At 43.0% G+C, this 26,638-nt stretch overlaps 2 protein-coding genes across 4 annotated transcripts in view; one reads left to right on the forward strand and one right to left on the reverse strand.

Annotated features, from left to right (window-relative positions):
• The first annotated feature begins 3,670 nt into the window (after positions 1–3,670).
• Positions 3,671–9,955, forward strand: CCK (cholecystokinin). The gene is made up of 3 exons (XM_083873094.1): positions 3,671–3,735; positions 5,352–5,606; positions 9,625–9,955. The coding sequence occupies exons 2-3, from the start codon at positions 5,354–5,356 to the stop codon at positions 9,759–9,761; spliced, it is 390 nt and encodes a 129-aa protein (XP_083729220.1). The 5' UTR covers positions 3,671–3,735; positions 5,352–5,353; the 3' UTR covers positions 9,762–9,955.
• A 5,050-nt stretch (positions 9,956–15,005) lies between these two features.
• Positions 15,006–26,638, reverse strand: part of TRAK1 (trafficking kinesin protein 1) — a 125,264-nt gene continuing 113,631 nt past the window's right edge. For all 3 annotated transcript variants that reach the window (XM_083859906.1, XM_083859904.1, XM_083859905.1), the window contains exons 16-17: positions 21,926–22,028; positions 15,006–17,984 (exon numbers count right to left, since the gene is read on the reverse strand). In XM_083859906.1, the coding sequence (XP_083716032.1) occupies positions 17,186–17,984; positions 21,926–22,028 (902 nt within the window). In that variant the 3' untranslated portion in view covers positions 15,006–17,185. The remainder of the gene's footprint in view (positions 17,985–21,925; positions 22,029–26,638) is intronic.

The raw sequence follows: 26,638 nt of genomic DNA on the forward strand, positions 1-26,638 counted from the left end.
GTTTTAAAATAGATTCTCTATTTTACATCTACAATTCATGCAATTGATCCTAATAATCTGTTCACTAATTCATCTGTTAATTCCAGAAAACTCTACCACTCCCTACCCTGATATCCTCTGCCAATTATTCATTGTAATCCTCCAGAGTGACAATCCATCCTCTTTACATTAAAAACAAAACAAAACAAAACAAAAACAAAAACACAAGAAAAACATAAACATTAGTTTGGTTGAACATAGCACAGTATATTACCTACAAGTGTCAGGGTCCAGATGGAAGTAAAAAAAACCTTGCATAGTGATAATCAGAAAAAAATGTAATATTTAGAAACGAAAGAATGCATTTTTTGTCATGCACTTGGACATGAAGTCACCTGGTCCCACAGGACATCTCCAAGGCTGCATCTCCCAGCTCACTGCCACTCCGACACTCACAGGCAGGCTCTGCTCCAGCTCTCAGCAGAGGGACAGGGACATGAGCACCACGGCGTGTGCTCTAGCTATTGGTGCCAGCCATCCCCACTGCAGGACAGACATAAGGAAATCTCTCCATCCCTCTGTTCTCATTCTGCCCTCTTGCTCCAGAACTCCCAGCTTGGTGCTGGCACAGCACAAAAAGTGTGCTTAACCATACATACTCTTTTGCCACCTCAGCTAAACAGGAGAAAACCTTTGGCAGATAAATAAAGAAACAATTGAGGATAGAGGTGTCTTGATTGTCGGGGGAAAGGTTAGAGAAACTCAAATCTTTTAACAGACTCTTGCCAGAAAACAGATTTTTAAAAGCCTGCAGTATCTAAACTATGGCATCTTTCAGCTTCCTCCTTGGGGATGTATCTGTATTAGCATTTACTGCATTGCAGCGTTTACTTTAGGTTCAAATTTGTTTTGCATATATACTTGGATTCTGCAATATCTCTCAAGCTCTGGTGCAGTCAAAGCACTTTCCTTCCTGGTGACCTAAGGCTGAAGTCTTGTGTTAGGGCAGCCTCTGTCTCACCCCACCTGTGATGGTGGCACAAGGCCCTCCTGTGGCTGACACTCAACAATCCATGGTGCACGCCTGGGCCCAGCACCTGACAAAAGCACTGGACCTGGAACATAGAGGTCACTGCAAATTAAATCCCAATTCTTTCCTTTCGTGCCACATCAATAAGTAAAGTAATACATAGTCTGAGTTTCTGCAGGCAACTCACCTCAGAGTCCTGCTGTCGTATTTGCTCATGCCAAACAGGCTTTCTGGTCTTCTATCCCTGCTCAAAACAATTCTAAAATGCCTTAAATTAACATATATTTACCGAGGACTGAAACTTTCCTACAACTTCAAACTTTCACTGAAGAAAAAATGACTAAGTCAGAAAATAATCACCAAGGACAGATACAGGTATTAAGGAATTCAATTAAGAAAATCCAGTGTTCAAAAGTCAATTACCCAGGCTATAGATCATGCGTCTGACTTCAATAACTTGACATCATTTCTGTTTTCTTTATTCCATTTCATAGGGCATTGCCTTTCTGTCTGTTCATGAGCACAACTAGGGAGTTGGTTGTCACATATGCACACACATACACACTCCATTTGTCCAACCCCAGATATATTTATAAGTGAACTGATATCCCAAATCAGCTCAAAGTAAATGTAGTGCATGTTTGTTCAACCAGGCTAATATGTCAGACTTAAATGCCTGCATTTATATTTGTCTGTTATGAATTATGCATGAGCATATATTAGCAAGTGCTCTCTCTCTCCTGTTCAGCTTTGAGCTGGTCCCTTGGGAACTCATTATCTACAGTGGGTTTCACGAGGGCTTGATGTGACTCTACCAGAATTGTTATTGCACCTTCCCAGAAAGACTGTGATACTCTTCCCAGACACCTACAGTTCAATTCAGAGTCGACTGTTTAATTGTCTAATAGCAGCGAGTATTTTTCCCACTGAGCCAAAGTAGTGAAATTGAATTATCTGGAATTTTACCGGGTTTTTTTTTCCAGAGGCAGAGAGAGCCATTGGACAGGTACTGCTGGAATAATTTCAGGGCTGTTCCTTTCCCTGGCAATCTGCTTCTACTAACTTTTATCTTTTTAAAAGAGGGTTTTGATTTTGCTTTTCTTTAAGCATTTCGGGATAGCGACTCTGCCCGGTGCCAGAGCCGATGTGGGAGGTGAGAGGCAGCCCGTATCCCTCTCGGCAACCCCCTGCCAGCAGCTGGGGGGCGGTGAGGGAGCTGCTCCATCGCCATCCCCGCCACCCCCAGCCTCGCATCACCAGAGTGACGGGACACGGGAGCCGCGGCATCCCTCTGCCCCCGTCCCGCCCCATCAGCGCCGCCGCCTCAGCTCGGGCAGCGCCGGGCGCCGCAGCCAGGTCTCCCGGCGCTGAGGAGGCGGCGGCAGGCTGGCTTTTCACCGTCCTGCCGCGGGAATTCCTGACTTTTCCGCGGAGCTCCTTCCCCTGTGCTGCGGGACCGCCCGGGTTGCGCGGGGCCGGTGCGCCCCCTGCGGGCAGGACGGGGAACAGCGCATTCCCCGCCTGGAGAGGAGCCCTGGGCTGGGGGGTTTAGAGCCCCCTCGCCCCCGCCCTGCCCTGCCCTGCCCTGCCCTGCCCTGCCCTGCCCCGCCCTGCCCTGCCCTGCCCTGCCCTGCCCTGCCTTGCCCTGCCCTGGCGGGCTGGAGCCCCTCAGTGCCGCTTGGGCACGGCCCGGCCGGCGCTCCCACCCCCCCAGGGGAGCCTCGGTGTCTCGGGCTGCCCGGATCCCTTCCCGACACGGGCAAAAGCACCCCACCCACCCGCTCGCCTCCAGACTGTAAAGTGTAAGGCACAGATCGGGCACAGTGATGCCTGAGCCCGGCGCTCGGTCCGAGGGGAGGCTGGATGGAGGATGAGCCTGCGGAGAGTTTCGGGTGACGCCGCTCGGTTCCCCTGTCCGTCCCCTGCGGCCTCAGCCCGAGTTGAGGGCGCTCCCTCCATCCCCCGAAAAGCAGGAGGCGGGCGGGAGGGCGGGAGAGGGCCGAGGCTGCTGTGGACACTGAGGCGGCCTCAGGGCAGCTCCGGCCCGGCCGGGGACACTCCGGTGGTTTGTGCTCAGGGAGGGAAAACCCCTCCATCCACGGCTTTCTGCGGGGATCGTCTATGGCTTTATACTTTACTTTGCTTTTTAAGTAAAAAGTGTGTCCCGTCTTCCCGAGTGGACGTTCGGGAGAACCCGGGAGAGGAAGGGGAGGATGGAGGCGTTTGTGTCGCCGGGCTCAGGTCACGGGAGGCGGCAGGGAATGGACCCCAATGGCCCGGACCCCGCCGGGCAGCGCGGCCAGGGGATCCCCCCCGCCTGAGGGCACCAGGGAGGTGTGGGCACAGCCCCGCTCGGGAGCATTTTAATCGCCCAGCCGGGCTTTCCATCCCCTCCGCGCCCAGCCCAGCGCTTCCCTCGCAGGGAGCCGGGGCGCCCGTCGGGGCAGGGCCCGCTCTCCTCCCCACACAGCGGCCCCGCGGCGGGGCAGGAGGGCGGGAGGAGCCCCGGTCCCCCCGTGGGGCGCACACAGCCCGGGGCCGGGCCGGGCGGGGCGGGGGGAGGCGCGGGCGGGGGCCCCGCTGCGTCAGAGATGTGCAAACACCGCCGCCCTGCCCGCCGCTATTTAAGGCGCCGGGACCGAGTCTCCCCCGACTTCCCTGCCTGGGCACACACGGGACTCTCTGCTCCCAGCTCCAGCGGGACCTCGGAAAAGCGTAGCGGAAAGGTAAGGGAGCGCGGCTTCCGACGGCAGCGCTGCTGAGGGCGGGGAGGCAAAGGAAACGGGGACGCCGGGCGCTCACCTGGGCGGCGGCTGGGAGAGCATCCCGCTCCCTGCCGGAGGAAACGCTCCCGGCGGGGGAGAAGGAGGATTCCGGCCGCTCCCGACAGGCGCGGGGAGCAGGGCTGCCCACCCTGGGAAGTTGGGATGGGAACCGGCCAGCAGGGCTGAGATGTGGGCTTTGGAGAACATAGCAAGGACATCAATACTATATATATATATATATATATATATATATATGAATGTACGTGTATATATATATGTATGTATATATATATGTATGTATATATATGTATTATAAATATGTATTTATATATATGTATATATATGTATATGTATATGTATATATTTACATAGATGTGTGTAGAGAATACAGGATTCAGGACAGCTGAAAGGGTGCAATGCGCCTTCGGTTTCTGAGCACCCGAACCCAGATGGGCACATCACTAATAACCACGTTAGAGTGACATTGCAACTCTCTTCATTCATCTCCTGAGAATATTTTAAGGCCCTCATGTTATATATACTCTGTGTATATATACTGAATTATTGCAATGAATAATACTCTGAATTGTTGCAATGTAGTGTATGTGTTGGGCAAATAAACCTAATTTTATCCCACTTTTAAAATTTAAAGGTTATGTTAAGTGTACTCTTGAAGAATTGAAGCAGTTCAAAAAATCCCACGTAGCTGAGATAATCCATGTGTATTTATAAGTGAAAATTACCCTCATAGCATGAAGTACTAGGTAGTTTGTTTCTTCTAAGAATTGAGAGTAATTTCTCTGTCTCCAGGAAAAATTACCATTTCAGCTTATGTGATAAAACGATTTAGTAAACCAACATTGTTTTGCTTGGTACACATTTAAGGAAGCAGTAGAAATCTAAATTTCCCGTTTAATATGAAGTTGCACTTTATTTCTTACAGCTTTTAACTACCCACCTTTAATCACTCCAGCTATTAGATCAAATGCTTTGGGGCAGGAGTATTAGATTTTGGGTTTTCTTTCACTGGGGCAAGTTTCTGTGTTTCTTTTTTTCTTTTTTGTGTACAATGGGATGAAACCTCCTGAACACTAAAGTTCAAATCAATGAATAAAGGCTTTTAATAGAACTTATTGGTAGAATAAAGGCTTTTAATAGAACTTGTCAAAACTGAGTATCTGTAATAACAGCAGGGTTTTAATGTAATAGCAAAATACTGAAATGTTTGAATCATGAGTTTTTTCACAGAGATGGATTCAAGTCCCTTAAGTTTTATGAAATATAGCTTCAAAAGAAAGAAAAGCAAGTAAGAATTGAGCAGATCGGGGAGATACAGAACATACCAGGCTGGAAGAAATAAAATTACCTGTACCTGCCTCTTTAACGAGGATGCTTAGCTATTCACATAAGTGTTTTCCAACTTAAGACAGATCCTGCAGTTACCTGCGCTAAAAAAAACCCCAACACGAGCCTGGTTTGCTCAGAAGCCAGCATTCCCAATGGAAGATGGGGTTAGGGACTGCACAAAATGTGGTAAATCTGGTCATGTAACAGCCCACTGTCCCTTTTCTCCCCAGCAATGTACAGCGGGCTGTGCATCTGCCTGTTCCTTGCCGTGCTCTCGGTGAGCTCCTTGGGCCAGCAGAGCCGGGGCTCTCTCGATGGGAATCCTGTGCCTGCCGAGCTGGAGCAGAGCCTGACAGAGCACCAGCGGCACTCCCGCGCTCCATCTGCCGGGCCCCTGAAATCCCTGCCACGGCTGGATGCCAGCGGCGACCACAGAGCCAACATCGGAGCCTTGCTGGCCAAGTACCTCCAGCAAGCCAGAAAAGGTACTGGTTACAGCCTGCTCCTGTGCCACTGGGATTCCTGCACGGGTTCATAGGAGTTGAGATAACCCTATCATCATCTAACTTGAATTCCTAGAGAAGAGAGGATTTAGATTTTGCCTGGTTATCCCTGAAGTACACAGCATTCCAAATGTTCTCTCCCAAACCCTTCCCAAAAAAAGGATTTCTTTGTGCTAGCCTCTGACTGACAGTCATATAAAGATAACCAGAGAAAATGTCTCCTACCTCTTAGGTTATAGTCCAGCTTTTACTTTTAACTATTTTCATTGCTGTAGTATTTTGGTGGTATTTTCAGTATGTTGTGTCTCAGATAAAGCAACTACATTTTCTTCAAAGCTTTTCATTTCATTGAAATCCCCCGTCCCTCCCTCTTTTAAAGTTAAAAGAGCAGGAAAATTTTTCTGAGGATAAATGCAAACCAAATGGCTAGCCTCACCTCAGTCAGATATCCCTGTACGAGGGAAATATTCTCAGTATTGGATTTTTCATATATTTGCTCCCAGAGGAAATTACAATAGCATGAAAGCTTTCAAAACACAGAATTCTTATTTATTAGTGCAATAATTAAAAGCAATGAGAAGTTAAAACATATTTGCTTCAACAATTGCTGATTCTTGGTAGGTTTTTGTTCTCGGGCAGCCTGGGAACACAATCTTGCACTTATTTAAAACCTCCACGGCACTGTGTAACAAGGACATGAGGACTCAGTAGAGCAATGGCATTCTTACAATGAGATTTATTAGTCACTTGAGGAAACAATTGTGTTACATAACAGAAAGAGGAAAGCTGTCCCCATTGACACCTAACGGAATATATTTTACATAGGCAGAAAAGCATGCCATCAGTGCTACCGGTAAAAATGATGGCTCAGAATCATTGACCACTGAGACTTCCCCAAGAAAACATTTTCCCTTTTGAGCTGTCTCATCTCTGTACTGCTCTGTGTCTCAACAGAGTAACACCATGGGCAGCCTGTGGCCTTTGGGCTGCCAGCCTCAGTGAGAGCCACTAGAGAAATTTTGTTTACTTATGAAAGCTTCATTCCAGCCTTTGCCCTGTTCTACACAGAAAAGACATCTAAGCAGGAAAGAGGGTTTCAAGAGAAGCCAGTAATTAGGATTAGGATTACCTGGACATACAGACATTGAGAAATTAATTCACACCCATGCCCAGACTGTGCTTAGGATGAAGTTCACTTTATATAAGTAAGAGCTTTCTCCACGTAATGCAGATCATTTAACCCCTCCCCTGCTGACCTCTATGCTAGGCAAAGTCCTGTGCTTGTCTGTGGTGGTGGTCAGCAATTAAGAGATGCCACATCTGGTTTTGTGTGTTACATATGCAGCCATACACTCTCCTCTGTGTACTCAGAACACAGCAAAATTAGAAATGACAGAAAAATGAATCACTTTCAATAGTGCCTGAAAGATTTCACCTCATGTTAGCAATTTGCACGATATCCATTACAGAACTTCTTCTAGCTGTTTGTGCAATTTAATGGAAAGATAATTCAGATATGAAATTCCACAATTCAGTGCTACACTTAAGGCTGTTATTGAATAAGAATGTTACTGCAGGAGTCTGCAAAGCAGAATCCTCATTACCTTTCCCCAGCATAGTCATTGTTGCCCACCCACGTGGAAACTGAAATCCTCCTTCTAGTTTATGTATCCATTATAATCTCTTAAATATGTAGCTGATATTTCCAAATAGATTAGCCAGACAAAGCAAAAAAACTCTTTGGATTTAAAAGATTTTTTTTAAAAAAAGTCTTTTTCTGTAAATACTAATTTCCTGCATATGTGTTATTGACCTATATAATTAACTTTTAAAAGGGTCTGGAAGCAGATGATGAGATTCTTGTAATATGACTAGGCTAGTTAGACTCTAGTTTGTAGATGTAACTGCTGGTTACAGGAGAGAAAATTCACAGGAAAAACAGTATTTACTTAATTTATAACATACATACAATGTTGCTGTCAAAACACTATATTCTCATTTAATGTGAAGACTCTGGGCAGTACTTCAGAAATCTCTGCAGAACACTCACATCTATTGTATTAGTCACCTGTCTAAATCATAATAATCACCAGAAAATTCCATCTAGGGAGAAAGAGTCTGGGCTTTTGTTAGTGTTAGCAGTCACCAGTAGTGGCGTTTGCCCTCATGATTAATAGAAAGGCTGGTTTTGTAAAGTATTTCTAGTTAAAATGTGAGAGAGCTAAGTTCTCTCAAGGGCTTAGGGATTGATGGCATGTAGCTGAATTGCTACAATTTTGAATACGTTTGTCATACACTGATTCTGCAATACCAACATGACAACCTCTAGCTGGTTGAGGAAAGGTAATTAAGGTGCTGTTAGGAAATTTGTGACCCAGGCTTTCAATTGCCATCATCTGCAGGCTTTCAGCTTAGATCTGGCACCGTGTAGAAGAGATGTTGTAGCTCTCAAGCCAGTGACAGGCACATTTAATGTCCTCTGAGGAGCCCTTGACTGGCCAGAGAGAAGTGGCACCAGGGGAGCCTTTACAGCCCTCAGGTCATGGCAGGCTCAGAATTCTCTTAAGCACCAACGTCTGAGTGATGGTTCTGCACTGCCTGAGCCCTGCCCGGTCATTGTGCTAAGGAGTCACTGTTATTACCTTAATCACACTTCTTGACTTATGAATGAGAACTTCATAGGGTTTGAGCATTTAATGATAGATATTCTATTCTACGGAAAATTGATTTTTTTTTTTCATTTTGTTCTAGGTAAATGTCTTAAACATGACTTTTTAATATGTGTGTGTACCTTCAACTCCCTGCAACCACTGACAAAGCAATGCAGTTGCTTTTTGTTTTGCTGGGTCATGTTTGTTATAAAGCATTACATGACGGAGACTTCGAAACATAAAAGCACAGAGTCTTCTTCAAAACACAAGAAACTGAAAGCAAAGCAATTGTGTAGATTTGGATATATGGGATTTAATTTGGACTTCTTTTCCTTTTTGATCAATTCAAGTATTCCTCAAGCCTCAGTCTGCATTGAACACTAATATATTAAATCTGTCCCTTCCTCACTCAAAGCTCAACTCCATCTAATTATTGTTATATATCAATTTTGTCTGTTTTCAGGGAGTACAGAGAAAAGTAATTTACTTTTCCCTGTATTTTTTAGTTACATCATGTGATGCTGTGAAAACAGAGGATTGTAGCCCATTTTTTTAAAGCATAAATTCTCCTTACAAATGGTTTGTGTCTCTGATGCCTTAAGTAAGGCATACAGAAAGGATAAGGCAAGATCAGAAATCAGCATCCAGCCCTGCTGTGAAAAGAATTATGAAGGTTTTGGATAAGCAATGAAAAAAATCCCTGACATAGTAAAAAGCCCTGCATAATTCCATCAATAGGTATCTCTAACTGTGAATTTTAGACACATCTTTCTCCATTTCAGGACTATTCCCACTTTTCCACAAAACCTAGGATTCATAACTCTACCCTGCTTATTACTGAATTTGCACCATAAAAGCTCCTGTACTTATGTTTATGTCTTTTTAAGCAACATGGGGCTGCAGTGTCTCAAGCTTGAGCCTGCTCTCAAGAAGAGTTATTTGGCATGTAGAGCAGCTCTCCCAATATAAGCAAGCAAACATGGGGCTTTATAGGAATAGAGAGAAATAATTTGGACCCCCCCCCCCGCCTTTAGTAAAACACGAAGGAAAAAGAAAAAATTCCATCCATATTCCTTCCTGTCAGACAGGAGCAGAATGTTCCGGCAGCTAGAGGTAGAAAATGATCTGTTTATTTTGCACTGAAAAAATCCAAGCCACTTCCAGGATATTACCTGTAAAGTTTCTATTGCTGTTTTCCCAATGACATGAAAGTGGTGTTACATGGCCTGTATTAGGTCAATTTCAACTACCGCAGACATCTGCTAATGAGCACAAGCCAGATCAGAACACGGGTGAACCTGGAAAATGTGTCCTCTTACTCTCTGCTCTCCCAAATGCTTTCTCCTTAGGTTCCACTGGAAGATTCTCAATTATGGGAAACAGGGTACAGAGCATTGATCCTACTCACAGGATAAATGACAGAGACTACATGGGCTGGATGGATTTTGGACGCCGCAGTGCTGAAGAATACGAGTATTCTTCCTGAAGAACACCAAACTATAGCAACGAGGGAAAAAAGAAATCACACTCCCATGTCTGTACAAAGAGATAAATCAATTTGTTGTCCTCTTCAAATCAGTGTTTTAAAGTATTTAAAATCATGTATTTGACGTAAGTTTATCTGTAAAACTATACAATGCAATATATACATACGCAGAATTTTCCAGAAAATGTTTTCTTTCTTTTGTGGTTTCTCATACATTGATACTATATTAAAATTATTTCACTTATCCCTCCTTGTCCTGTCACTGCATGTTGCTGGGTGTCTTACTATAAAGAGAGGCAGCATAATGCCTTTCTTTGGTACTGTAAAGATATTCCATGGGTTGAATAGTCAGATTATCCACTTTTCAGAGAAATCTTCTGTCAGTCCCAATAGCTTTGAACTCCAGGGAACTTGTCCAAATATAAACACAGCAGCACAATACTGCGAGAAAAGACCAGCTATTTTCATGGTGACCCTGGTTGCAAAGAACTGAGTTATATACTGAGCCCACGTTTGCAGTGAACAGCCAACAGTGCTAAAACAGTGAAAAAGAGGAATGACACCAACATGTTTCATCGTCCTGGCTTATTTGTTTTATGTTGTGAATTCAATGTGAAAATTCTGCTGATGGCTGCAAATCACAGAATAAACAGAGCATTCCCTGCTGTGTGGTGAGCCAAGCATTCATTTGGGAGGGGGTGAGGACAGGTTCCTGAGCAGAGCAGGAGGTGATCCTGAGAGGGAGAGGAATTGGAGCAGTCTAGTCACAGTATCCGTACAGGAAAGAGAAGACTCCCGTGTATCACAGAGGCTGAGCTGGCTACTGCCCACCGATGTGGAGAGAAGGAGGGATGTTCTGCCCAGCTCTTACCTGGCTCAGAGCAGGGCAGAGGACCCCAAGTTCAGGGCTGGGCAGTGATTCCAGCTTGTGCAAAACCAGCACCCTGCAGTTCCTGCAGTCATTCCCATCTGCCCATGGGCAGGCTGCAAAAGAAAGTGTCTTAGCTGCGTGCTCCTCCTCCACTACAGTAAAGCAACTTCCCTGCAGCTCCTGGGTCTCCTTCAGCAGCTGGATCTCACATCTAAGGAATGCCCTAAATTGTAAAGGAGGTGATTTTTGCATTGCATAATTCAAAGAGTTTCTCCCAAATGCGTGCACTAAGACAAAAAGGAAGATACTTGTCACATGCAGGAAAGCAGGTGCTTGCCAAAGGAAAGAGGCAGCAATTTCTACAGCAGTTGACAGGCAAACACTAAGTGTAGAAAACAATACATAGAAAATGCTTGCACTAAACCAAAATTCTACTAAAACCAACATCAGGAAACAAACCAAAATGGTTGTGCCAAGGGCTGAGCACAAAAAGACTTTGAGGAGCCGCTCCCAGCAGTAGCTGGGAGAGCAAAAACAGCACTGCAGAATCTGCAGTGAAAGAGAGAGTTCAGCAAACAGTAATAGACAATTTTCTTCTCTAGTAACACCAAATATCTTTTTTTTTCTTTTTTGTGGATCTCATCCTGAAAACATGGAAATGCTTTTCTGTGTTTCTTCCTCTCAAGCTCCTGCCAGTTTCCAAGCCACCTAGCCTGGCTTTTTTAGGTTCCTTTCCAAGCACGATGAGTGCTAAATCACCTGAATTCTCTTCTTGGTTTTGGTTACTGCTCACAGCAAAATAGTGCAAATGCCCATTTTTTCCAAAACTTTCAAACAAGAGATTAAAACCATCTATTTTTTTTTAAACTGAGGAAAATACAAATAAATCAAAAAATGCATATATTTATACATTTGCCACCAAAGTGATGTTTCTTTAAAAGTAACTTGGGAGAAAACTCTGGTTTTGCTTTGTTATCTTCTAAATTAATGTCAGGAACATTCAAGCAGTATTTTCAAATGTTCGCATTCCTGGCTTATATTGATGAAGGATGTAACATTGTAATATTTCAGGGGGGCTGGGAGTTGGTGACATTACAAATCAAGCCTTTCTACTGCAGAATGTTGTCCTTTGGGAAAAAATCAAACCTTTTCTTTTTCTCATTTGTTTCGTCTCCTACAGGCAGATGGATGTAGAGACAAAGAATATTCTGTCCCATTCCTCTCTTCTGAAGGTCTCTGAAGATGTCTGTGAAAGTGCACAGCCCTCAGTGCAGCCAGGGGATGGGTTTGGCAGCTTTTACATGTCACTCCCCCAGGACAGGGGCATCTCTGCCTGACACAGAAATGGTTTCAGCACCTGGCTGACACAAGTGAGTGTTAAGAATAAAGAATTATGGGGGCAATTGCAGTAGTTATGAAGAGGGACTGTGACTCTGGGACACAGTGCTTTTCCTCGAGGCAAGGAGGAGCTGGCTGTTAGCAGTTGGCTACTGGCAGCTCAGCAACGTTCTCCTCATTGTCATAAAAATATCCATCACCTGCTCCTCTGGGAACAGAAGAAATTCCTCAGATGGGAAAGGGCTGTAAAAGCTGCTGAGACACCATTCAGCTCCCAGATGACCTGGAGGTGCTAATTTAAGCTAAACAGGGGAGCCAGCAATCCTGGGAAAGTCACGCAGCCCTGGTAGCTGCCTTATCCCATGGCATTAGTGAAGCCACACTCCAGACTGCCCTGTTTTAACCCAAGGGAAACAACAGCCTCAGAGATGGAGGCTCTGCAGCTGGGTAGGAGCCCCTTGCATCCAGAAAAGGCTTTGGGCTGAGAAGTGTCCCATAGATTCCAGCACACACAGCAGTGCATTGACACAGCCCCCTGGTGCCACCTGGGATGTGAGATTTCTGGCACTGCCAACTCTCTTGACATTTAATTTAGCTTTATCCAAATTTATCTTTATGAAAGCATGTGCATAGGTGCTAAATTTACATTGGCAAAATAGCAAATCAGTACTTTCTTGTGTATAATTGCAGTTTATTTCCCCCATGAGCTTGATTCAATTAGTCCTGTCCCAGCTTTACTAGCTTTATTTCAAAACAGGTGCTGGGCAAATCTCCATGAATGGAGCAGCTTGCTGCAAACTCCACATAAATTATTTGGGAAAACCTTGTGGTTCTGCTTTAGCAGAGTTGTGCATACAACAGCTGTGAAAAGGGTGCAAACAGCAAGTGCTCCTGCTGGGAATGAAGGGAAACCCAGGCAAGAGAGAGGGAGCAGCTGTGCCTGGGGAGGGGGCAGCTCTCCCTGAGAGCTGGGCAGCATGTGAGGAAAGCCTCAGCTGCACCAGTGCACCTGACGCTGAACAGCCTCATCTCCCCTGGTATTTCATACAGGAATGTGTGTGGATTCTGCTCTCCTCTCCCCAGCTTTGATGCATCCCCAGCTGCTCCATCCTTGCTGTGTGTGGGCTGGCAGCATCCCCCAGCCAGATGTTCCAGCTGCAGCCCAGCTGTGCACATCTCAGCAAGCCTGACAGCAGACCAGGCACTTCCCTCTCCAAGGCACGAGCAGAGGAATTTACAAGTCAAACAAGATGAACGTTTCAATGTCTCAACAGAGCAGTGAAAGGCTTGTCTGTGTGTTCAATTTTTGTATCCCCTAAGTTCATTAAAATTCCCTTAGAGAAAGAAAAAACTGGCTCTGGGCTTGTTAAAGCCTTAATAATTTCTAAATACCTGTGTCAATTGAAGAGCAATTGGATTCAGCACAGCTTGAAACCTATTTCACCAGGACAAAAATCTCTGTCATCTTTTAAATGCAAACATTACTGGCTTCTAAAGTGAACGCAGTTCTCACATGAAAGCCCACTGCCTACATTATATCCAGGGACATTGCTTAGCACCAGTAACTTTCAGGCTTTTTCTTTTCCTTACCATCCTGTGGTTCAGTTGGTTTGTTAAGTGAATTAAAGCAGTCCTGAACAGCACCCAGTGAGATGTGGTAGCACAGCTGAAGGAGGCTAATTCCTCACTGTGAATACAAGCCACAGGCAGCAGGTGCTGTCTGTACCAAAGGAAGGCAGGACACATCTCACCAGCATTGCTGGACTTTCCAATTCAATGTAGAGAGCTGCCAGTAAATGTGTTCAGGGAATTGGGAGGAACTCTCAAACCTCTGTGCACAATAGCAGTATGTTGTGGTGCCATCCAACACTTAGGATACATGTAAAAGGAAGAGGGAAAAGAGTCTCAAAAGATGTTTTTAGCCAGTCTCAGCTCTCCAAAGACCATCCTGTTTCCAGTCTTAGACACAAACCTCAGCACCTCATCTTCCTCTCTCCTCCCACCCAGCTTTCAGAGGAGGATTACCAGAAGTGAGGATGCATCCAGAAAAGTTTCTGAGATACTTGAATATTGCAAATGTGGAGGACAATTTCAACACCCTCTCTTCTGTGCATCCCAGAATCAGCTCCCACCTTCCCTGGTTTGGAACTTGCTTAACTCATTCTGTTCCCAGGCAGGGAGGGCTGGATGCACAGTGCTTCTCCTCCCTGAATCCCTCCTGTTAACTTTTAACTTTCCAACCACGAGCTTCCCTCAGGTGCAGAGAGGAGGGATGAGTGTCTGTACTCACAACAGTCCCTGGCAGTGCCCCTGGCACAAACCTCTCTTGCAGCTGGCGTAGGGCACTGCGTCACACTAATGCAAGCCCTCCACGAGTTTATTTTGGCATTACTGCTGTCCCATTTTCTCTCTGTAGTAAATATGTGATATAAATGCTAATTTTTCCCTCTCCACTTCACACACACACACACACACCCTTCTCCTCAATGAGGCTGTCTAATCTTTCTGTGACATACTGCCTCATTATTCCCTCCTGCAGGGAGCTTTTTCCATTACTTATCTTTCACCTCATGTGCAGGTTTTTTGAGCTCACTACCTCATGTTTCATCACTGTAATGTTCCCCTCTCAGTAACAAAGATATTGGCTAACAGCAGACCTCAGTCCTGTCTCTTTTGAAAAACACATGATGTCTCCTCCTTATTCTGTACTTTCACATTTTGTTATTACAGATTTTGCACTGTATTAGGCAGGAGAGCGCAAACTCCTATCCTCCTCAAAATACAGAAACCATACAACTTCCAATTTTGCATTCTCACAATTCAGATTAAAAAAATCAAAAGGTACATTTGCTTCTCTTTTTTGATTCAAGTTTCACTGATTTCAGCAAACTTTTCAACCAGTTCTGTGTCTAAGAATTATAAAAAAAACAAAGGATGGCCTCCTATTTTGCTTTAACTAAGAGATGAGAGCAAGGGATCAAGATGGAAGATTTATCATCTTAAAAGAACAGGAAAAGTTGAATAACACACAACAATGCAACTTTTCTGTTATTTTATTGATATTAGTGAAGAAAAAATTAAATTTCATCATTCTGATGCGTTACAATTGCTTTCTCTGGTGGGTGGACAGCTCCTACAGCTTATTTAAAGGCTAAATAATACTTCCCGATTGCATGATTAACTTCTACACTTTATGTTCTCTTACAGTATTGCTTTCTTCCTCTGGGTACATAAAATGGTCCATTAAGTCCATGACTTTTTTTTCAGAATCAATTGTTATTCTATCTACTGGTTTAAGATACATTCAAATAAAAAGATACTTAAATTTACTTGCAATAAGTGCACACATATAACAGCAAACAGAGCTGATGGCATTTTACTAAAACATTGTAAGTTCATAGAATAAATAGAAGTCTTCAAACACATGCTGTAACTGACCGATGTGGGGTTTTTTTCTTTCTCAAAAAAATATCCTTAGTGTCCATGGCACTACTGCAATAACTACTTCATTCAGAAAAAAAACAAACCACCCACCTACCTCTCATCAAAGACTAAAAGACAGTTTCATTTATACAAGAAATTATCAGTGCTAATAATTCAGTAACAGTCTGGTACAAACGGCAATTCACAGCAATTACGTGTAGCGTGACAACAGTAACAAATGGGGAGCTTCATTTCAGATGCCACAAGAAGTGCAAGGAAAAGAAAGTGGATGCTAAACCCTCCCTGCTTTGCTCCTCTCCATCCCCTCTTCCAAAAATATTTATGTCTCAGCTCCGCTCTAGAAACAATCTCCCTCGAGTCTGTTCCACTTCCAGGGTATTTCAACTCTTTCTACAAGCACCCAGCAGAACGTTGGGAGAAAAAGAGAAAAAAATTGCCATATAATTAGGATTGCCTGGCAATTAAAGCTTGTGTGAGGTCTTATGTTTCCTTTCTGACAAAGCAGGGGGTTATATGTTTGCATGGCAGGTATTATCCTCATTTTCAAAACACTGAGAAAATAAAGCATTTCCCCTATTTTTACCTATGCTAGGGTCGGACTTTGGATGCAAAAGGTTTCTCTGAAAACAAGAAATGGGTGGAGAATATTCTCACCCTGATTACAAGGCCACGGTCTCTGACATGCAAGAAACACAAAGATCAGCACAAGGGTTGCAAGCTGCTTTTTCCTGCCTGTACCATTCTGTTACTAAATGATTTCTGTGGTTCTCTGCTGAGGTTTCAAGGACTCACCTTTTCCTAATACTGGTTCTGCTACATGTTCTTTTATAACATTCTTATCTGTCGATCTGTTCCGCAACTTGGACTTCTAGGAAGTCACTGCCATGTTTACCTCATGAGTTGTGAAAACTGTTTTCTTTGGGCGCACTGACAAAGCGTGTTTCAGTGGCAGCAACACATAGTAAAGCATTTCCCCTTCCACAATCCAGTGCAGCGTTGAAGAACAAAACAAAACAAAAAAAACCAACAAAGCAAGAAGTTGCACAAAGTGTAAGTGTGCCAAAGGAAACAGCGGTGGTAGGAATATGTCAATATCCCAGGTACCCAGTAGGCCTGCTGACCTCAACACAGTATTAGTTCAAGTTTATAATCATGGGGAGGAGGCAAATACAGAACAGGGGAAAAAAAAAGTTTCATCCATTCAGGCATAATAGCCAGGCACTCCAATAATTCAGCTCAACTCATCTACAGAGGCAAAATTAAAACTAGCGCATGTTAAACTGAGTGCTTTTTTCAGTATTTAATGAAGCACAAATGCTCCCATGCTTCAAGTGATGTAATGAGAGGTCTCACATAACACATTCAATAGCTTCCCATGCACCTTTGACTCAAGTTAGGCTAGCTACGGAATTCATGTTTTTTCTAGTCAAGTTATTTTTTGTTGGTTTTGCTCTTTTGTTTTTTTTTCAGTGCATTTAAAAAAAAAAAAACAAACAACCTTTTCAAAAGGTTATCAAGTTAACCTTAATACAGCAATTATAACATAGAGCCTTTTGCACTTGATTGAACAGTAAAATAATCCAATTAGTTACAATAGATCTGGTACATATTTACACATTTTATACAAAGTTTACACATTTCTCCAATTAGGCACGAAGTTGATTTGTCAAACTCAAGAGGCAATGAAGGGCTGGTGGGGAAAGGAAAAGGAGATTGGAGAAAGAATCTGAGTATTTTCATTTAAAAAGACTAGCTGTAAAAATAAAGTTCTTCATCGTAAGCTAGTCTGCTTCGGGAGCTTGGTTCCCATGAGGATCCCCGAAGTGAGGGACGTTGGGCCTTTCATCTGCATGCTGGAACCCACCATGGTGGGGAAGCTCCGATTCCTTCGGATGCCAGTGTTCAGCTGGATGCCCCCGATGGCACTGGTCACGGTGGGGCAGCCCAAGGGGAGACCATCAGGTGCCAGGCCTCCAGGAACAAGGGCCCTCACTGGTCCCTGTGCCCCACAGAGAAGAGGTCCCTGGTCATCAGTTAAAGGAGGAGCTGACGTTTGCCCTGAACTTACAACTTTGGCAATACCAAACCTCCTGACTTTGTCCACGAGATTAAGGTTGGAAACAGACACGTCAGTTTGGCTCTCACTGTTCCTGATGTTCTTTTTATTCCTCACCTCCTTCAAGATTGAACTAGCGGGCTTCGAAGCCAAGAAGTTGTCATAAGGTGGGCTGGTGCACTTGAACTCAAAAGATGGAGGGGAAGAAGAAGGTGTCTGCATGGGTGAGTTTGGTGGAGTGGAAGGAATGATCGCCATTTTCGGGGAGTACGTGTTCAGCAGGGTGCTCCTGCTGGCTCTGTCCCAACTCTGTGGATTGTACACTGCTGCTGAGATGCCCCTTTCCTTCAGCAGCCACACCAGCCCCAGGGACGTGCTCATCGTTGTCGTGGATTCCCGGAGGTTGGTGAAGGATTCGGCCAAACTCAGACGCCGAGGAGTGCAGGGAGTAGCCACCGGGGTGCCTTTCAAATTGCTAATGCTGCCACAAGCTGGAGTAGGTGCTGCGTTAAGGCTGAAAGCAAAGAGGCAGTCAAATTATTCTCTCCACTAGAAAATTAAGATTTACTACAGGCAAGATTCTTAACTCTGAGCAGGGCCTTTTATCCATTTGGAGAGTGCACAGGACACTGACAGTTCCCAGCCCCCCACAAATGTGATTATAAGTGCAAAACCATCAGATCCTACAAAACACATCTCCATTTTGCACACTTCAGAGCCCAGTCTCACAGGATTAATGCCACTGCCAATACCCAGCATCACATTTCTCCTGATAAATTATTGACAGGTCTGTGATCAACATCTTCACTTTTTCTTCCCAATCTACTGCTATCACAACTCCCAGTTGCTTCTAAGAGACAAGAAAACACAGAAGACTGGACCAATGTATAAGCAGGACATCTACTTTTTAGTGTCACTTCTGAGCATACAGAACTGAACACTCATTCACGAAGGCATGGTGTATTTAGTTATTCCAGAAACAAGACATGTAGGATATCTATAACACTCCAAGTTCATGTCTGTTTGAGAGAATCCTAAAAGCTCCATGCACCTTCAGAAAAAAAAAACCCAATCCAACTTTTTCTAACCGTGCACAAATTATGGTCTTTGTCACAAGTACACACACAAATTAAAAAAATAAAAAAGAATTCCACAGTAATATCTCCTAAGCATGGGTTCATCCCCTCTAATGGCATTTAAAGGGTCTTGAGCAACGCAACACTTGATGCTAACAAAGGATTCACTGACGTGAGCTCACCACTGTTCAAACAAGGAAATCTACTCCCTCACCTTGCCATGTTAGCAAGTAGGAGACACTCAGCAAAGAGTCAGACAGAAAGTAAAGCCAATGCAAGACAGTGGGAAAAATAAGCAGCTGGGAGGGGAAGAAACAGGGGAGAGAGTTGGATTTTCCCTTTTCAGCAGAGCCATGCTGTTGGATTGGCTCAGCCATAACTTGTGACTTAACTGAAGTGGGGTTCTCTGCACCAAGAAAAGTATCTCAAAGAGCCACTTTGAGACAGCATGCTTGGATTTCCAGAAGAAGACTCTGGCCAATGACCAAATTGCATCTTTTTTGTCCATATGGACAAAAAGGGCTGAGATGGTGTCTTGACTGGAATTTTCAATCTCATTTCACCTTACATTAATGAACTCTGTGTAGCCAACTTTACTGTGCATGTCGGGTTAGACACCCTGGAATGCTTTGAGCTGCAGCTTCCAATGAGCTTAGAACTTCATCATCTAGATCCTTGGTTTACAGTGAGCAGGTCATGTCAATTCACATAACACTGGAAACTCTAGTGCCATGGCCTAAAAATCAGCATATTTTTAAGGCACTTCTTAATTAAGAAAATACTAGCCTGATGCTATGAAATCTCAAGTCACATATTTCCAAGGCTAAATAGGATCTGACCAACTTGAACTCTAACAGTGATTTGGAACTGCATCAACCTCTACCATAAGCAAGTGAAATTGAGGAAGTTGAATTGCAGTTGCGATTCGGCAAGAGGAATCCCATATATATGGTGTAGGGGTGTACTGTATACCGTATATGGGTATACTGGTATACTGTAGTGAAACACTTATTTGAGGAAACCAGCAGCCTTGCTTAGTGGCTCTGGACTCGGTCTCCTTGCACCCCCGTGTGTGCTGTGGCTGTCAGTGCATGTGGCAGATGTGTTAAGGCACATCCTGATGTCCTGTTCCTTCTGCCTGGGCTGAGGCAGCAGCAGGGGAGAAAGATCTCTCCCAGCAGAGCTAAGGAGGCCACACACACCCACTGCAGCAGCACACACACAATTCTCCTCTTAAGCACTGATTAAAGCTGGACCCTCATAGTTCTGATTCCAGTGGAACTAAAGAGAAGACAGCCACTGTGGTGCATCTCCCATACATCTAAATACAGAAGTCTTGAAAAGCATGAGGGAGAGAAAAGAAAGAGAAGTTACTGCATGAACTGACTTTCTACAAGGTATGACCATATACATTTCAGAAATCCAGACATATGGTATTAATTGCCAGGCTTCCAAGATATCCTAGGCACAAGATGAAAACTATAGCACTCCAATAGTTTATTAACTCAAACAGCTTCACTCTTTCCAGATACAGATTTCAGTTGCACAGATATGTAGATTAGTATTTCTACTAATTTTTCAGCACAGTTATACACTACAGTGCAATTAAAAAAACAAGCCATCCCTGCAAGAAAGCAGTTGCAGGCATTGCCTTTTTTCCCATTGGACCTTTTTGGCTTTGCTTTAACTGGGAAATATTTTTCTCATCAAACTGACCAACACCGCAGGGCACCCTGGACAAAACCGCAGAAACAGACTCAAAGTGGCCTCAGCAACTCAGCCCAGTGACAGTCTCAGAGTTAGATTGAGAAAAGAAACAAACAAATAATGAGCATTTCATTTAGCTGGCTGAAATTTAGTCAGGTTAGAGCAACACCTGGGGTAGCACAGGTTAAAATGCAACCAGGCAGGTAAATGCCAAACCTCCTTGGGTTAGCTGGTGCCACACACACACTAGCATTCCTTGTACATGACCCTGCCAACACAGATGCTGCTGGCAGTGCTGCTCACCCCCGACCACGCTGGGTCACAGTGTCTGCCCTACACCTCCTCTCATCACAATGAGACAGAACGCAGTTTCTCGTCCTCCTCACATGACCTGTGAAGAATCATTTATAGTTGGTAAGGAGGAGCTCCTTAAAGATCTGCTGAAAACACCATTTTGTTTATTTTGCTCTTTGTTCTCCTGAGTGAATGATGAACTGCCATTTAACTAAGGCAGCTGAAAATGCACTGAATTTAGCTGTCTTTTCTGACTGATTTGTTAGATTTAGTACCCAAAGAGTTTATTATGATCACAACGGATGTCAATTCAACAATAACAAGAAAATTAAAGTAGAATTGAAGCCATATAAGAGGATCTCTTCAGTAATTATGTTGAGGGGAAAGATAGAAAAGAGTAAAGAAGAAGCAGCCAGGCCACTAATAACTAACTCAGTTCAGGAAGGGAAGCAAAAATGTTACATTTAAACATCATATATTTAATTTCTACTTGACAGGTTTTCATATTCAATATCCTTACTTTTCTTGCCCTTCAGAGGCAGTCAGTGCCTATCTCATGTCTAAACAAGTGTAGACACAACACCTCTGCATGGGGACCTACACAGTGGCACACTCCTATAGAGGAGCTGGAAGGGGCAGAGAAAGCAATGAAACATTGTCCTTATAAACGGAAAAGAACATTCTGTAAATCCTGATCCACAAGGGAGGAAAGCTCTCTCTTTAGGTATGAAATTCGCACCCCTGCTCTGGTTCTCAGATCTTCACATTCCATAGGCCACAGAACTGCGCCTTCTGTTGGCACACAGTGTCTATACCAATTGCTACTGCATCACCAGCTCATTACTTCCAGTCTGGCAACTAGGAATAGATTTCCAACAATTACACTAAGAAAAAAAGTAGACATCTCCCTGTTTCCAATTAAGGCATATATCCTCCTCCATTCTTCACCTAAATCTTGGATTTCTTTACCTGCACATCCCTTTTTCTTCTGAGAGGAAAGATTTAAGACTTCCTCCCTGGAAAATCTCTCATCTTTTTTGGTAAGAGATCACATCCCATGCATTCACCTATGAGGACTACAACTAGTCTAAGATGAGGAGTAGCCAAGTTTGGATATCAGAAGCCAATATAGTTATGTCCGATCCTGCAATATCTTAACTAGGGACAATAAAATTTAAGAAACTTTGATTGGCTTTTTAAAACATCACACACATCTCCCAAATTCAGGCTGAGGTAACTCAAAATGGGAGGAATAATTGGTGGGTGTGCTCTAACTCACCAATGCAGCCAATGCCTATGCTTATGCTATTATTTTACATTTTCTTAGAGGGGGAACTCTGATAGAGCTGAAGGCTTTCCCATCATGAGAATCCCTTACCTTGGCGTGACTCGTGTGAGTTCATCGGAGGGGTGCAGAATGCGGCAGGTGGTGAAGGTGAAGGTGGAGTTGGTTTGTGACATGCACTTCCCAGGATGAGGTACTAAATCAAAAAAAAGCAAATTCTTTGCATTTTACACAGAAAAGGGGAAAACCAAACTTCTGTGCGTTGATAAGACAGATGCAAAAAGTGATGAGGCACCTTGATGGGATCAGTGCAAGAAAAGTGAAATGCCCAAGTACTACAGTGTTAAGTTACAGACACTTGTTCTCCAAAAAAACCACCTCTAGGATTCCAAGGCCAGTGCTAAAAAGGTCTGCTGAAACTTGCCCATGATCATAAACACTGCAGATTAAGTCTTGTTCAAATCAAATTTAGGCCAGGCAGTGCTTGAAATGCTAGACCTTATCTAAACTAGCAACTTGCATCAGTGGGAAATTACAAGCAAAATCTAGTACCAGCTCAGGAGCACCAGAATTTTCTCAATGCTTGTGCCTTTCAGCTTTTAGATTGATCCACAAAAAGGTATCCCCATTACTTTTCAGTAATGGATCCATCTGGCTAACACTACAGGAATACAGACTGTTGGGGTGGGGAGGAGAGGGACACACATTAATTACTGTTTCTCTGACTTCTCATATCCACAATATGGAAAGTGGTAGTTTTTTGGATCCACTACTGCACATCTGTAACATTTCTCTTGTGCATGTGATTAGGTTCTTTAAAAATGTATGTCCTCAGCTGCATAGTATAGCAGTTTTTGAATATTTGTAGACAGTGCAGTAAGCAATTTTCCTAACAAATATGGATGTAAAACTGCCACTCTGGTGACAGATCAGTGATTTGGGAAAGAAGCAACATAACTCAGTTTTAAAAATTACTTAAGCCAACTCCTTTCTTCTCAGTAGAAGTACTTCTTGACTGTATTAATCTGCTATACAATGCAGCTGCGGTCACTGCAAAATAACTACAGAATTTAAGAGCCATGCATCTGAAAAGCTGGTTGAAAAACACCCAGAGTTAAATATTACATCAAAGATATCATGATTGCATAGGTTCTCTTACTTAGTAACCAAACTTAGCAGTGCTCAAAAGACATGCACAATAAAAACCATGTGCAGCTCCCTCCCCACCTACCAACCCTCCTAACCCAACCCTCTGAGCCATTCCCTGATTAAGCCACATTTTAGTACCACAGTACACAAACTATTCAACACATTGCAAAAGACAGACAGACCGACCAGCTAGACCAGACACCATTCTGAACTCCCAGAGCAGCTCAGCAGAAGCAAGGCAAGTCTTAATTGTGGCTGTGTTCCCTTTTTCACATATAAAGTATCACAGCTCCAAAACAGTGTGTGTGGTTAGGTAGCCCTTTAAGAACACATAGAAGCAGTGTGTGAAGGGTAGAGCATGGGCAGTGTGAACGGTGGAAGCAGAAGTGGCTGAGCACACAGTGTGAGGTAACTTCGAGTCAGCGCTGGAATGTACGGCTGTACATTAGAGAAGGATATTTCTAAGGACCCACTGGAGTGTCATGTTAACACACTCAAATGTTAGCACGCCAGAACATAACAACAAGCTCTACTTCACCTCCAGAGATGGTAATTAGGATGCTTCAGGAATCCAGTTGCTTTAGAGATTAGTGTGAGCACTACAAAAACTATTACAAGGGAGCACAGCCTAGCAATCATGATTCTCTCCATATTGTAGAGAGTTATTAGAAAATCTGGAGAAAGAACTCAAATAACTGGATATGAAAAAGTTGGTTATTTAGAGAAACACAGGACTTTAACATAAATCAATTAGAAACAAAGCAATTATCCCTGGATGATGAATAGAGAACAGAATAAAGCAATGTGGTTTAAGATCGCAAGCTCAACCCAAAGCACACAGCTGTAATACAATCAGTGCATTTTCCCCATTTGTAATACCCACTGGGCATCCCCTCAGATTGGAGACAGGCACATTGAAGAAACATAGCTGCATTAGCAAAAGCAAGACTCATTGCTATTAATGAGTCAAAGATAGGAGAAGGCTGCTAAAAGTAGAGAAATCACTAACTCTATTCAGAGGAGACAAACTGAAATTATGAAAAAAATCTATCCATTTCCAAGGATGTATTTCACCCTTAAATACCACTAAGAAAGTTCTGTACCAGCTTCATCCTTCATCAGTCAACAATGGGTTGTATCACAATGCTGTAGCATTTTCCATCCTTTGGACACAGTGAAAAGAGTGAGAACCTGTTGCTGTAAATGAACAAAGTTTATCAAATAGAAACAAAATGATTAATTTCTAACTTAGTAATTTTACATATGAATGGCCATCTTCTGAGTTGGTGTAAGTTGATGAGGAAGTAATACAATTTTCTAATAACAAAGACTATTGTTACATTTACATATATCAAAGTATTCTCTTGAATATAAGAACCTGCTCCATGTAAATGTCTGAAACCAAATGTTTTACTTTTACCCTCTTTTCCGAGGTAGTTGTAGTTTAACAACAAGGCTTCATAACTGTGTGAAAAAACTCTATATATATTTCAGTGTTTAACAAAATTTACAGAAACATCATGTTATTTCATCTGTCAGGAACCCTGTGCAAACTGTCAGTGCATTTTGCCCCTAAATTAAAATGAAATCTAAACCTAAGATTTCTGCTGTATCATGTTTTAGCACTCAGGAATTAATGATTCTTCACTTATTAAGTTTTCTCAAACAATTCACAGGCATTATGGAAAAACGCAAACCATCATAGCTGAAAGGGACTCTTCTGTAAACACAAACACTACTGTAAAAACACCTTTTAAAATACTGAGGGGAAAAAAAAGGGCAAGTTCCAGTCAAACTGAGTGCAGAGAGCTTCATGTTCTGGTAAAACAAACAGGGCCTTCCTCACAAAATACAAGCTGATTTTATGTATCTCAGAGATACCTCAGATCCATCTTCAGGACTCCAAGCCTGTGGGCCATTCTGCTAGGTATCAACAGCAAAACAGATATGTTTAGGACATGACCTTCTGTCCAGGAAACTCTCAAAAGGCCATTTTATCTGGATTTTCAACCAGTTTGTGCAGAGGAAGGTACAAAGTTACAGGAGGTAATCAAGTGGCCTGCCCCACCCACAAGAAGATGTCAAGACAAACTTAGTTTCAGGAAGACTTGTAAGACGTAGCTATACTAAAACACCCTTAACTTTTGTACCATTGGATCAAAATTCAAATCCATTGTTATGCTGAAATAACAGTGAGGAGGAAGAGAGCTCAAGGTGACCAGTAAATCTTTGCATTTTGTACAAACACCTATTCTGGAAGACATAGATTTATCAGGAAATTAACTTCAAAAAAGTTGGGAAATTTTTAGAATATGATTTGATCCAGACTGGCACAAAGTTAACACTTCAGTCCAACTAATGCAAGCCACTCTGCTCCATCCCTTTTTTGGCATGTTTCAAGAAAAGGAGGGAACCTGGTTCCCTGCTATTTGAGCAGGGAGAGCACTGGAATTAGGGCATCTCTTCAGCACAGGCTGTGGAAACAGGGATGGAATGACAATCAGAATGAGGCATCCTTAGAGCAACCAAGGGTGTTTTAAAGCATTAGAAGTTTATTGCTCATACAAAAGTTCTGCCTACTTTAAAACAGGACAACAAAGAACCATGAGACTTTTTATTTCCTACTATGTGATCATCTAGAATACAGGCTATGGACTTCACTACTTCACTTTTGCCAGTTTTTGCCACTAATTCCATTCTTGGGTGAGGTGAAATTATTGGAAACTAGGTCACAAAACCCTACTAGGACCCTCAGGACAAGACAGTGGCTTCATGTAGTGTCTAGATTTAGCAGAGTTCATCCTCTTCAGGTGGCTAAAGGTGAGAGCTCTGATATCCAGTGCTACCTGTACTGAAAATACCTAGCTACAGATTACAGGGAATATAGAGTAGGCTAGATCTGATGCCTGGGTGAACCACTACAAAAAAAAAAAAAAGGAGATAAATGAAAAAACCAACAGCTGTAAAATGTGAATATGGTCCTCTCCTAAAGGCGTAACTGTGAATACTCAAAACCTCCAAGAATTCATATGTCTGCACCAGGAGTGTGGCTTTTGTTATGCTTCTTAAACAACAAAATTATTTTCTGAATACCTGGTTTTCCAAAATTTTCATTTATTTTGCCTTTGGAAACAGAAAAGAGAGGAAAAACTGAACAAAGGCAGATTTTTTGGACAGAGTGTTCTTCTGGCTGAGATCACTTTTTCATATGTATATAACCATTGAGCATAGATGTAGAAAGACTTCAAAGTATTTAATGTGGTTCAACAGAAGTTTATGCAGGCTAGGATCCACAAATTAAAATTCAAGCATTTTAACAGCATAGAAAGGAACTGCTGACAGACTTTTCTTAAAGAAATAATTACTGTGAAATACTCATGCCATTTGAAAATAAGGTATATTTAAACATGCATCAATACCTCAGTTCTAAGAAGAGTTACAAAATTTATTGCTTTTCTGTACAATGAAAACTTTTTAGAAGCATGTATAGTAATCCTGCTAAAAGCAACTCAAACGTAATACATTCATTATGTGTTCTTGTAATTTTAGGCCCCTATTTGGAAAGCCCTCCATGTCATGGTTAAGGTCTAAGCATGAAGTACAAGAGTGCTGATCCCGTAATGCTGAGCACATGTCTATCCAAAGCAATCAATCAGT

The sequence above is a fragment of the Zosterops lateralis genome, assembly GCF_965231275.1.
Source record: "Zosterops lateralis genome assembly, chromosome: 1".
Taxonomy (NCBI): Eukaryota; Metazoa; Chordata; class Aves; order Passeriformes; family Zosteropidae; genus Zosterops; species Zosterops lateralis.